Genomic DNA, 13,508 nt, shown 5'->3' on the forward strand with positions numbered 1-13,508 from the left:
TGGTGTCTTGTATTACGCAGCAGTAATAATTGTAGAACTGTGATGCACACCAATATTTGTGGAATGATGAATGTTCATGTACTAGTTTAGAAAAATCTATATGATGGCACAGTTCAAGATATTTTATATATATATATATATATATATATATATATATATATATATATATATATATATATATATATATTTGCTGGCTGTTATTCATGGTATGCTTTGGCTACCTGATGAGCAAATAAAATCAAACTGAAATTCACATTTATATTGTGCTTAAAATACATTTGAATACAACTGAAATATATTTCAATTTAAATAAAGTTGAGATATGACAAAACAAGTTAAGTGTAAGGTTGCTATTTATCATTGATTGATAACTACTTCATTATTAGTAGATTTTATTTGTCCAAGCTTTTAACTGTAGCCAATGTCATTAAATGTTTCGCATCATTTGCTATAAGGCACTAACACCTCCTCCTCCACACATGCTGTGACTAAGTGAAATCGGGTCAGCCTTTTTTTTCAATCGCGGTTCGAGGTTTTTTTTTTTCGATCAATCATAACACAGTAGGCAGCTCCAATGCTGCACATTTTCATATTTCTGAATAAAAATGTGCATCCTTGCTAACCACGTTGTTTATAATAATATAACCTATTTATAAAATAGATGCTTACAGCACACAGAAAAGCATTCTTGTGAGATTACGAGATCTAATCCTGATGATGCCACAGACATTCATAGCCAAGAGAACAAAGCTGACTGGAGTGGCATATTCTCTCTTTCTCTATCTCTCTCTCGCAATCAATCAATCAATCAATCAATCAATCACAGCAACACTAACCAATCATGGGCATCTGTGAGCTCATGTATGCCGAAGAGGGCAGATTTCCTCCGAGTGTGTTATGTTGCCCTGCTACAAGCAGCAGTTTGAAAAGATGCCATAGCTGGCTTCATGTGTCTCTTAGGGGATATATATATATATATATATATATATATATATATATATATATATATATATATATATATATATATATATATGTATGTATGTATGTATGTATGTGTGTGTGTGTGTGTGTGTGTGTGTGTGTGTGTGTGTGTGTGTGTGTGTGTGTGTGTATGTATGTATGTATGTATAAATATGTATATATATATTCCCACATGGTTCAGTTTTTCACTCTGCTTAATATGTAATGCATTTTTTGTTGCTGTAAAAGTCAACAGGCACAACAGGTACGTTGTTTTCAGGCAGGCATTAAACTCTCCTGGCTTTTACAGGCACATAAGCACTTACTGACTTGCAATTACATTAGTCAGATAAAATGCTAACTTAAAGGAAGGCAATGTTCAGTAATTCATAAAATCCAGAGAACATTATTAGATAAAAATGACAATTAAAATGTTATTAGATGATAAATAGAATGACATTGAGTGAATTAAATTTAATTTGTTCAAGGAGGTCTCTGTTTTTGAGGTCTTTAACGAGTAATGACTGATAAGAGTTTTTGTCTCAGGTTACACCTTGCAGGTAGATGTAGATGTTAAATGCCAGGAGTAAAAGGTTCTCACAAGTTAATTAGCTTTTGTCTGCCACATTATTCCTCCTTTGATCAGTTAGTGTATGAGTGAGAGGGAAAATGTGTAACCGTAACACCACTGGGCACTTACTGACCTGTGTTTCCCTGTTTGTCATTACTGAAATGGCTCCCATTAAAATGTGTAATTAAGACATTTCAAAACAACCCTGGCAGTTTAAGTGTATTTCTGAAATGATTAACCACTGAATTCACAACCTGGACAGAAATAGAAATGAGGACTTTTTTGGGTGCCAACAGGAAGGATCAAAATATCCCAACTTGTTTTACCAAGAGTGTCATTTACCAACACTAATATGATGGGATATGTAGCACAGATTGGTGGAGATCCAATGCCCTATGCCATGTGGAGTTCATCAGAGGATTGCCTGCATTCAATACGAGCGCCAGAATGGGAATTGATTTGTACTGCATTATCTCGAAAGGAAGTTGATCTGGGAAGGGCTTTCCAAAGATAGCTGGGTAGCAAAGGAGGGAGAGAGGGGGAATAGGCTGCATTCTTTCTCGGGGGTTGAGTTTCAACACTGATGGGGCAATTGCCTCTGGGGCTCCTTCTGCTGATCTCTTCCTTCTCTGGGAACATATCTCTAGTTCCTTTAGCACTGGGCCGCACACAGTGTGTGTGTGCACGTGTGTGTGCGTGTGTGTGTGTGTGGGTGTGTAGGATGTTGGGGGGCCTCAGGGTCACCAGGCCCTACTCAGCTATGGCCCACATCTTAAACCAGCACCCAGAGTGTCAGCTCCAAGCAACTTCAAAGTAGAGCTTCAGCCTTGTGAAAGACAATGCCAAGATTTCCCCTTTTGTGCAGATGGGGCAGAAGGGAAGGAGGTGGGGGGAATGTTCTGAGCCATAGAAAATGGGGGGCCTCTCTACCTATAGAGCTCTGGTTTCAAATACTGTTTGTCCTGAGCTACATTCCACAGTCAGTGATGGGGAAGAGAGCTGTGGGAACGCACTCTTCACATGGAGATTTGCCACTGCAAGTTTATAGAGGTGTTAAGATGTAAAACACATAAAATCCATGCAAAGCATTTTCTTTCAGTGGCCTTCACTGATCTCATTTTTGCATTATAATTACTTCAATCTTCTAACATGTAACTCTATGTTTTGGCCATTCAATTTCCATTCTGTAATAGGAAAATCGTAAAAGCGATGGAAAATTGGAAAATAAAGGATAACCTGTTATCATCCGGTTATCATTATATACTGTTATAATTCAGTTTGAGTTCCAGTAAACTCCGAACACATGCTCATTACCAAGCTAGCTCCAAAATTAGGTCTATAGTAAGCATAATGACCCTTATTATTAAACTGTTTATCTTCCATTTCATTTTCCTACTATAAAGCAAGAATATATACATATTCCCTAGATAGTGTGTGAAATTTAGTGCAGCGAGCAAATGTATAACCAGTAAAGGCACAGTGTAGGTATTAGATCACTTATGTGCAGCTCGTTTTGTATATTATCTTGCACAAGGTCCATGATGCTACTTTTTGCAAAATGAATCAGACTGTAAACTATGTCGATGAATGAGACAGATGAGAAGATTTGCCTTTAAAATGTAGGACACGGCCACAATCTAGTGGAGATATTTGTCAACAAAGTCGCGGTTGCCACGCATCTGAATTATTGGTTGACAGTTCCCAGCTTGTATTCACTTACTCCTTCGTCTTCTCAATTTCCCTTTATCGACACGCACACTCTACTCGCAGGTCCATCCGGTGCTGACATTTACTATGTTACAGCCTGCTGGCATTCTGGCAGGAACTGGCACAAAATGCACCAGCTGTTCCCAACAATCCAGTGTAGTATGTGTGAGTGTGTGTGAGTGTGTGTGAGTGTGTGTGAGTGTGTGAGAGAGTGAGTGTGTGTGTGTGTGTGTGTGTGTGTGTGTGTGTGTGTGTGTGTGTGTGTGTGTGTGTGTGTGAGTGTGTGTGTTCTTGCAGTGGCTGGCTTTAGCTGCAAGCACAAGGGACTCTCAGGGTTTTTTTGTTTCTGGAAGAGCAGAAGACTGCTCAGCTGTCTGCTTGGGGTCTTAGAGCCTCTTCCGGTGAGGTGGCAGTGCTTAGTGGGTGTGATGTAACACTAGGAGGGCACAATCTATGCTTTGTTCACTCACCCATTTGCCCACTATGAAGGCTCTGTTGTATTTCGGCCCCGTTTTCCTTTAATTTAAGGTTAGGTGCTGGCACTTTATAGAAGGCAATTTAGGGTTTTATAGTTCAGGTAATGTTAGTATTGATTACCTAAAGAGTAGTAGACAGCTTTGCAGAGAGCACTTATATGTCAAACGAATTGCAAGTGTCAGGAATGGTGGCATGGTAGGCAGTACTGATGTGCAAAAATGATCAATATCATAACCATTTTTCTTGCTGTCTCTCTTGCAGCCACAGCAAGTGGTCCAAGAAAAGCCTGCTCAGGTATGTAAGCAATTTTTTTTATCCTTAGCTCATGGCTTTCACACTCTTACCTAGTTTTGATGTAACCAAAACTTTTATTCATAGTGTATCCTGCACACACACACACACACACACACACACACACACACACACACACACACACACACACACACACACACACACACACAAGCTCATGGCTCTCTCACATTAGTGCTTACTTAGAAAAAACAATAATTTCAGTCGAAACCTGCACAGCTTCAGTGTACATACTACAACCAATGTCAAAGCATGAGAATACAGACCTATATAGACCCAGCTCACTGGTCAAATGTACACAGTCTGTCAGAAAAGGATGCTGGGAGGTCAACCTACATGCTTATATTTACATCAAAGTGAAGGAGAGTCATGGCCAGTTTGGGTTTTCAAGGTTCCACAGTTCACAGTCTCTGACTCAACAGCATAACTGTTTCTCAAGCCAGGGACCTGCAGGGTGAATCTCTAGTGCCAATGTAAATCTTCTACTCCTGCGCATGATTTCAAAGCTTTCTGCCATATCATCTCCTTATGTGCCGTCACCGATGGATATGGAATCTGACCTGAAGGGTGTTTTTTGCTTCACTGCATTAAAAATAGAAAAACTGGCAAGAACTCAAGTGATTGCATGAGCAAATGGTTTAAAATAAAAAAGTCCCCAAATGCAAATACCTTCAAGTGCAATTAATGGATCTATACCAGCAGTGACTATGTTGATTAGTGTGGGAAGTCACCTATGGAAAGTAATGAATAGGTAAGAAATTCTCAAACTCCCTTTGTTCGCTGGTGCGAACCATTTTACGGTGGGAATGCATAACTGCAGCCTGATTTGTTGCTGTGTGGGAATGCATGGGCCATGATGAGCATTGGGAGCAGGCACTCTAGCCCTAATGTACACACACACACACACACACACACACACACACACACACACACACACACACATTTATACAGTCCATATAGGATTTAGAGATTTTTGTGATTGTTGTGGTGAAAAACGCTTCATTTTGCTGCGGATTTTTTCAAAATTTGCAATGCACCTTGTTGGAGTTTTTTGTGTGTTTTTTTTTTTTTTGCAGAAAAGTACATGAATTGGCAAAATTACAATTACACTAGATTGTTTCGCATGGTCTTTTGCAGTGACATTTCTTGGCAAATGTGATCTTTTAGCTGTAGTTATATTTGCTGCACGTGAATCGAAGAGGGCTTTGGCCAAATAAAAGTTGTGATGATGTCTCATGATCCCAAGTGTGCTGAAAATCTGTGGTAATTAAAAAAAAATAATTGCAAGCTCCTTTGAATACTGCAGAGTTTGCTTGATTTTGTGTTAACGTCTGCGATCGCAAAATCACAAATTCCTGGAGGGATTGTTTATATTTATATCTGTATAGCACTCCAGGTATTCGTATCTGTAGATGTATATTTATTTATTTATTTTAAGTGGCGTGGCCTACACACCTTTTTTAAAAAATAAAATGAAATATAGAATTCTAATAAGAAATGGAAATGCCAGGACTGACAGCATGGTCTGTGATTTCTCCTCACTTGATCATTTGTCTCATGAACTCATCATTTGAGTTCATAATCGGTCTCAACAAGAGATGTGTGCTAGGCTGATTTTAATCATGCTTGCACAGTTATTTTTGTTTGCACTTGCTTGTGGTATCTTCTAACAAATTTCATTGGTTCCCACATAGCTCATACCTTTACCTACCTCTCTGTCTGGTGCTTGGGGAAAAAACCCTTGACTTTAGATACTAGTGTAGCTATAAAATTCCTTGTCCTACGTTAAGAGAAAAGAGAGAGCTATTCACTAAGTTTAACTATAGATCTGTAGAACTGTCTCTTACCCAGCAGTGGAAACATTGGGCCATCCATGTTTGTTACTTGTTGCTGACTGATTTCTTTTGCCTTCTCTTGCCTTATTAGTAAATGAAAGATGCATACTCAGTGTGAGGGGTGGTATTCCTCACTCACCTGTCAATCAGAGTAACACCAGTCAGTCACAAGCATCTGTTATGTATATGTAAGAGTAGCTTGCACTCTCATCAGCTGACCTGTCAAGTTGCATGAGCAGCAGTTTGAAAAGCTGAGAATAGTTCATGTGTCTGGCAGGAAGCAGGTGTTAGCATTCGCCCACCCATGTCCAGAAAATGGCCAAGACTGTACTCTCACACTTTCTTTTTCCTCATTCTCTCTCTCTCTCTCTCTCTCTCTGTCTGTCTGTCTCTCTCTCTCTCTCTGTGTCTCTCTCTCTCTGTGACTCTCTCTCTCGCTCTCACTCTCTGTGTGTGTCTCTCTCTGTCTCTCTCTCTCCCTGTCTCTCTCTGTCTCGCCCTGTCTCTCTCTCGTGATCAGTCTCATTTCAGTGATCTCTCTCTCTCTCTAGTGATCAGTCAGATTTAAACACTTTATAGAGCATGAAGATATCAAAACAGAACTAGAGCAAATCTTTACAGTACTGACAAGTACACATGCTTTACTACCTTTATGTTAAAAAAAAGTTTGCATCTCCCTTCCTTCATTATAGACAGCATTGAAAGTTTTAGTATTAGAATCCTCAAATGTGGTGTCATTTAGTATGTATGTGTGTGTGTGTGTGTGTGTGTGTGTGTGTGTGTGTGTGTGTGTGTGTAAATGGCATTTATTGAAGTAAGTTTTTTTTATGCTTTGTAGGAAGAGGAGGAGGCCGAGGGCTCTCCCGAGGAGGACTAAACAACCACATCATTTTACCTCTACCTCATCCAGCTGTCAGCTCTCTTCAAGGGAAAAGACTGCCTTGACCACTTATCGTTGAGTTTCCACTTTTGTTTATCAAGTTTGTTAATCGTTCTCATTTGTTGCTTTTCTTAGGTTACCTTTTGTTTGTTCTTGTTTGTTTATTTTGTTTTGGTTTTGTTTTTGTGATCAGCACACAAAACCTCATAGCGCGAACGCGGGGCAAAAACACAGCAACAACAACAACAACAACAACAACAACAACAACAAAATACGACCATTGTGCAGATGATAATTCTGCTCACCTCCGCATTCCAAACTGCTGTATCACAGAGGTGCAGGGGTTAGCCACATGGGATGTGCTGCTGTTGCTCTCGCCACACACACACACACACACACACACACACACACACACACACACACACACACACACACACACACACACACACACACACACACACACACACACACACACACACACACACACACACACACACACACACACACACACACACACACACACACACACACACACACACAGAGATATTTCAGGCATTTAGCAAAAGAGAAAGAAGACCTATCTGGTTTTGTCATTTGAAAAGTTTGTGGTAGAGCCTTCAACAGCTACTCCATCACAAGTGCACACACATGTAGAAAGCCCCTTACTTCTGTGTCACACCACCAAAGACAGAGGAGAAATGAACCATTCTTATATATATGTATATATATATATAAGATTAGAAATGTATGATATTTATGATACAGCATTTTACGTTGACCTCCTGTGATAAAAAAAATGTTCAGCAGAAAATGATTCACTCATAAAACAGATATGGCCTGCAGATCTGAAAATAAAATGGTCTATTGGGCGTTAATCAAATTCTTTAGAAAATTACATGCATTACATGAGTTATATAGTATCTTTGATACTACCAAAAGAAGAAAATAATCTGGTGTCACCGATAATGAAGAACATTGTGCTGAACATATTTAAAGGCCATGCCATTGCATAAAATGATCTGTCAGCAATTTTGCACAAAATAAGCCCAAATTCAATTATGTAGACAAGACTTTGCAGTACGTATACAAACACTAGAACTCCCTTATTATCGCAGGGTCTTATACTGCAATTGCATAAAACACATAGTGAATATTTAACATGGATTTGGAATGCCTTGGGTAACAAAATGTGATTAAGGAATGCAAAAAATGTGAGGTTTATAACTTTTAAATGTTGTACTTGTAGAATCGTGTTTATATACAGAACTCTCAATTGAAAATCTTCACCAAAAACATAACTAAGCTTTACTATATTTGCCTTAAATAAGCCCAGAGTTTGTTCGATTTTATTTAGAGTGCTGTCATAATTACCTGAACGTGGCATTACTGCAGGCTTCTTTTGTCAGGGGATAAAAAGACAGTTGGTTTAGTGTTTTTTTCTTCTTTTCTCCAGCCTGTCTTTGGTGGTGAACATAAAAACTAGACAACACCGTACTCCTGCAAACTGAGAAAAAAAGAGACACAAGTCTCCAACAGTACTACAGAACAATCATGCAGCAATCTACTGTACATACACAATCCTGGCATTTTCTTAACAATTTGACATGTATAGATTCGTTATTGTGTTTCTTTCTGTTTTTTTCTTTTTCTCTTTTGGTAAAATATAGCTTTAAAGAAGACATAATATTCAATACTTTCACATAAAGGGAAGTATGTCATCACGTTCTGACTCAAAACCTGAACCTCAAGAAAGATAATCCACAGGAAAGAAACCACACTATACCTCAAGACACACAAGATACATGAAGCACAGTGACTTTGGAAGAGTTCAGGGCTTCGATCCCGTCGGCACTGGTGCCCATGAAATATCTCCTCACCATTTCAAAGCTACCTCCGATTTCTTCACCCAGCGAATCAGCTTGTGAGACACACGCTGCTATAAACTACTCATTACTCAGCAGGGGATGGCAGTGAGTGCCAATGTCAAAAAAAAAAACCTTCTCTGAATGCCTGTAATAATGATGTGTGATGGCACAGAGAAGCTCTGCAAAAGATTTGTGAGAGTCAGGCAGGTGATGACTGAAATCAGAGGTGTGATTGGATTCCAAGATGAACTCCTCAAGCAGCTAAGGGAATACGTACTGTTTTTTTTTTATTATTATTATTATTAAAAAAAAAATTGTTTCCTTATTTTTAACACTTTCATTTACCTATGTAATAAGATTCTTTTCTTTCTCTGCAACTGGGGCATCTGTTTTACATCAGTTAACTTGAATACGTTTTGTACTGATTTTATTCAATTGTTTCTATGGATCAATTGCTTATATGACTCTAAATGATATTATTGCAAATGGATTTTCTCTGCTCCTCTTATTCTTTTCTTTCTTCTCCTTTTTTTTAGTTGTAGTGTAGATTTCTTCTCATATAAGTACTATTCAGATATGTACCTCAAAAAAGAGAAACAAAAGACTAATAATCAGTTGACAAATACCTACCTCCGGTCTTGATCAAATAAACGATTTTGCCTGGTCTATTTCAGCACAATTTCAAACAATGTACGCTGAAGAAAAACAAAACAAAAACAACGGACTGCACGAAATCCATGCTTTACAAACTTTCAATTTGAATCAATTTTAATTTGCCTGGGGGAGAAGACAGAGTAGAAAAAAAAAACTTGATAATTTTTCAGGTTAAAAAAAAAAATATATATATATATATATATATGTGTGTTTTGGTTTTGTATATTGCATACATGACTATGTTTTTTTTTTTTTGGAAAGATTAGTAGATATCGAGATATACTTGATTAGCAAGTTTTGTGTCTTTTACACAAATGTGATTTTCTGTTCTTGTTATGTGGTTCAAGCAGGTTTATATGTAATACTTCATATGTAGTGAAATGTTACACCTTTTTCAGCCTATCGTCATGAAAACCTTTGAACCGTTAACTGGTATATTCTCAACTGGGCCTGAGGTAGAGCCTCATGGAAAGCTAGTGGAGCAGCGGACATGCCTCTTGAACTGACACATTTATAGTTGCATGGAGTGGCTACCTTTAGCATGGCAGCTGCAAACCAACATTAGATCTTGCTCAAACACTGTAACGCTACCTAACTTTTTTTTACAAATTCAGCAGAGCAAAAATCTGCCTGAAAGAGTAGTTTATAAGTGTAGGAGTGTATGAGTGTAGGCATTGAAATATGGTCTTTTGGCAGCTTAAAACTAAGGCTACATTCACGTTCGACACATTATGAAGCAACTAAATGGCAGAGACATAAATTACTTTTTTTTTTTTTTTCTTTTCTTTTTTTTTGCATCATGCATCCAAAATGAAATGTAGCTCTGCAGGGAGCTGTACATTCATAAGAAGGTTCAGCTCACTGTAAAGACCTTCAGTTTACTGTTAATGCAACAGTTTTATGTGATTTATGTGAATGCAGCTTAATTCGGAGTATTCACCGAGTTGGTAGATGTTGCCATTTATCACTTCAAAAACGGATTATATTGGGAGAAATAAAAGAACAGTTAGTTAAATGAGATTCAAATGTAGTCGGGGGAAACAGGTTCCTGCTTAGTGGTAAAACGCAACTCCTACTTACAGTGACATCCATTGCCTAAAGCAGAGCTCATACTTCCTGCAAAACTGATGTGCACTCAGCTCAGAGGAGCAAAATAATGTACTGTAGCCGGTCACAATACTGGATTCTGGATTCCAGTAGGTCTCTAGGATTCTCTTGGATTCTGCAAAGGAATTGAACGTAAAGACATCATCCTCACATTGTTCGTGGTAAATTGACTAAATACGTGCTTATAAAGCGAGGGTTTTGAATGAAATATCTCACTACTGTAACATGTTTGAAGGGGTGGGGCCAAGTCCATAACTCCAGAGAGCTGAGGCTTGGATCCGAAACAAAATGGTTTACAAGTTACTACAAAACTATGCACCGTTAAACCCAAAGAGAGACGTAAAGGATGGATTGAATGTGTGAAAAGAAGTAGTACAGACTTTCCTGACACGTTCACATACTGGAAGTATGTATCATTTTGAAACTGCATTGATTCTCTTTTATCCTGAAGAGCCTTAAAACAACTTTTCATTTGGAGACACCGTGTAATGTATAGGGCGTTCCCTTGTTTAGAAAGTTTACATTTAAGCTTGTTTAAGTTTTGCTTACCCCCTAACAAACATCTGTTTGCAAGAAGTATGTTCACTCCTTTAGGGAAAAGAAATCATGAACAAAACAGACTTTTGGCTGTAATGCACAAGTCTGACAATGTGCATTGCTGAGAAAACGTCACAATGTTCTCATGTCCTTTCTTGACTTGATCTGTTGGTTTGAATGTGTATCCACAGGAGCCACTGTTAATGTGCTTTCCGCTGTGGGTGTCTTAATGAAGTCGACTCTGATAACATGTTCTAGTACAATCGAATACACACTACTACCTCCAAGAGGGCCTCTTTTTATACCTCATTATTCAAACTGCTTAAATTCAGTTAAATTCAGGTGGCTGACTCCAGGGAGAACATGTTATATATAATTATATATATATATTTTTTGTTCATATATCTATTTTTATGGGTGATACATTTTATAAGTCTGTTCATCTCTGCCTTTCAGTCACAGTTGGACTGAACAGTTAGAACCTTGCTCTAAAGCAAATTTCTTCTCATTATGCAATGTTATGTAGTTTCATTAGCTGTGGGGAGAGAAGGTCGCCTGTTCTTGGCCTCCTCCTCCTAATATATAACTTCAAATGTTTTCTAACATTTATGGCTTTCTCTGTTTCACCTAGTATTGCTGTCTATAATTCCACTTCAAATTGCTTGCCTGTTAAAGAAAAACTGAATTAAAAAAGTTCTCTTTATAGATATTCACTGCCTTATTAAGCACAATAAAATGGGTGCTTGTGACTGCTGTTGTCTGTGAAGTCTTTTGTGATACACTACTTTTGTATATTATTAAAAAAGTATTCTTCAAGGGTTCTTTACCAAAGGCAATGATGTACACTACGAGTCAGATGTTTGGAGACAATTATACATTTCTGGAAATTCTCTGCAAAAAGGGGGTCTAGTTTGAAGATGCTAAAATGTTAATTTAATTTGATTGATTTGGGATTTTTTTTTCACAACATAATTCCCATAGTTCCACTTGTGTTACTCCAGAGTTTTGATGACTTTATTATTATTCTAAAATGTGGGGGGAAAAAATTAAATGAAATAAAGAATGAGTGTGTCTAAGTTTTTGACCGGTAATGTAGAACTGTGACAATGTGCTTAATTGGTTTCTTACAGTACAGAAAATGGAAAACGTTTGCTATTCAAGTTATGACAGTTGCCACCACAAGGTCAGTTATTATATTCTATACACTGTAAAAAGTCATTCATACCTTACTTAAAAACTTACTTAATTTTGGCTAAATTTAATTTAACCAGTTCTTCCATCTTTTTGATGAGGAAAGTGATTAAACTTGTCAGCTTTAAGTAAACTTTGCATAGTACTAGTAACGTAGAATTACAGAATTACAATATTCAAAATTTTGCTTGTGCTGTGGTCAAGCCTTCTTCCAGCCCAGTGCAAATGTACAGTACAGGTGACAAATTAAAGGAAAAACCGTAAGTGTGTTCGTAAGGTGTTGGGTCACCAAAAGATGCCTGAACAAATTCAGTTCGCTTGGGCACAGACTCTACAAGTCTCTGGAATTGTACTGGAGGGATGAACACCAATGGGGCATGGTGGCTTAGTGGTTAGAACTGTCACCTCATACCTCTGGGGTTGGGGGTTCAAACCTTTCCTCTGCCCTGTGTGTGCAGTTCACATGCGCTCCCCATGATATCGGGGTTTCTTCCGGAGAAATCTCGAATGCAGTCCAAAGACAAGTGTTATAGGCTGGTTGGCATTCCTAAATTATTCGTAATGTGTGAATGTGTGCGGTTATGCCCTTCCAGGATGTGCCCTGTCTTGTGCTGCAAGTTGCTTGGGATAGGCCCCAGGCTTCCCCGCAACCCTGCGTAGGAAAAGTAGTACACAAAATGGATGGATGGGTGAATGCCATTCTTCCAAAAGATATACTGTCAGATACTGTTTTGATAATGTTAATAGAAAGTGCTGTCTAACACGTGGGCCCAATATCTCTCATATGTTTTCAACTAGGTTGAGATCTGGTGAGTGTGAAGCCAACAGCAAATCCTCATCAAACCATTCAGTGACCCCTTATACACTGTGAATGGGGGCGGGGCCATCATGGATGAGGCCAATCCCATCAGGGCAGAAATGTTTCATCATAGGATAAAAGTGATCAGTTAGAATAACTTCATGATTTGGTGATTTGGAGGGAGTTTTTCCTGAAGTTGCCCCAAACCATGCCACCAAAGTGCCTCACGTTAACAGCGACACTGAAGCCATCACTTTTCCCCCACATCTGTAGACCTGCGCCTATGGTTTTCGCACCACTAAAGTTTGAGTATATGCCTTAGTAATGTGTGATGTATACACTGTAACCCTATTTGAATATCCCTTTGTAGTTCATGCTCTTGCTGACAGTCTGATCACATCCCTCAGTGACTTTCACCGTCACAGGAAAAAAAAAACATTGCTCTTCTGTTTTTCCTTAAATATTTCACTAATGCACAAGCACCAAGGTCGTTGAATGGGTGCCTTCAACCATAATTTCCAACCCAATCTACCGATGCCTTTCCCACAGATCTCAATGCACATCACTTTAGTTATTGTTTCTACTGAAACATTAGCCAGTGGAGCAAATCTTTGTG

The 13,508-nt window shown here is 38.4% G+C and overlaps 1 protein-coding gene across 4 annotated transcripts in view; it reads left to right on the plus strand.

The window, feature by feature from the left end:
- Positions 1–11,651, plus strand: part of hmga2 (high mobility group AT-hook 2) — a 31,797-nt gene extending 20,146 nt beyond the window's left edge. Inside the window, exons 4-6 of one of the 4 annotated variants that reach the window (XR_001815674.3) lie at positions 3,977–4,009; positions 6,698–6,813; positions 6,933–11,651. Coding sequence is in view for 1 of the 4 variants with exons in the window: in XM_017494785.3 (XP_017350274.1) it covers positions 3,977–4,009; positions 6,698–6,736 (72 nt within the window). In the remaining 3 variants the exon portion in view is untranslated. Of the gene's footprint in view, positions 1–3,976; positions 4,010–6,697 lie in introns of all 4 variants that reach the window. The other 3 variants (XR_008398367.1, XR_008398368.1, XM_017494785.3) reach the window with 3 other exon arrangements.
- The last annotated feature ends 1,857 nt before the right edge of the window (positions 11,652–13,508 follow it).

The sequence above is a fragment of the Ictalurus punctatus genome, chromosome 19, assembly GCF_001660625.3.
Source record: "Ictalurus punctatus breed USDA103 chromosome 19, Coco_2.0, whole genome shotgun sequence".
Classification (NCBI taxonomy): Eukaryota; Metazoa; Chordata; class Actinopteri; order Siluriformes; family Ictaluridae; genus Ictalurus; species Ictalurus punctatus.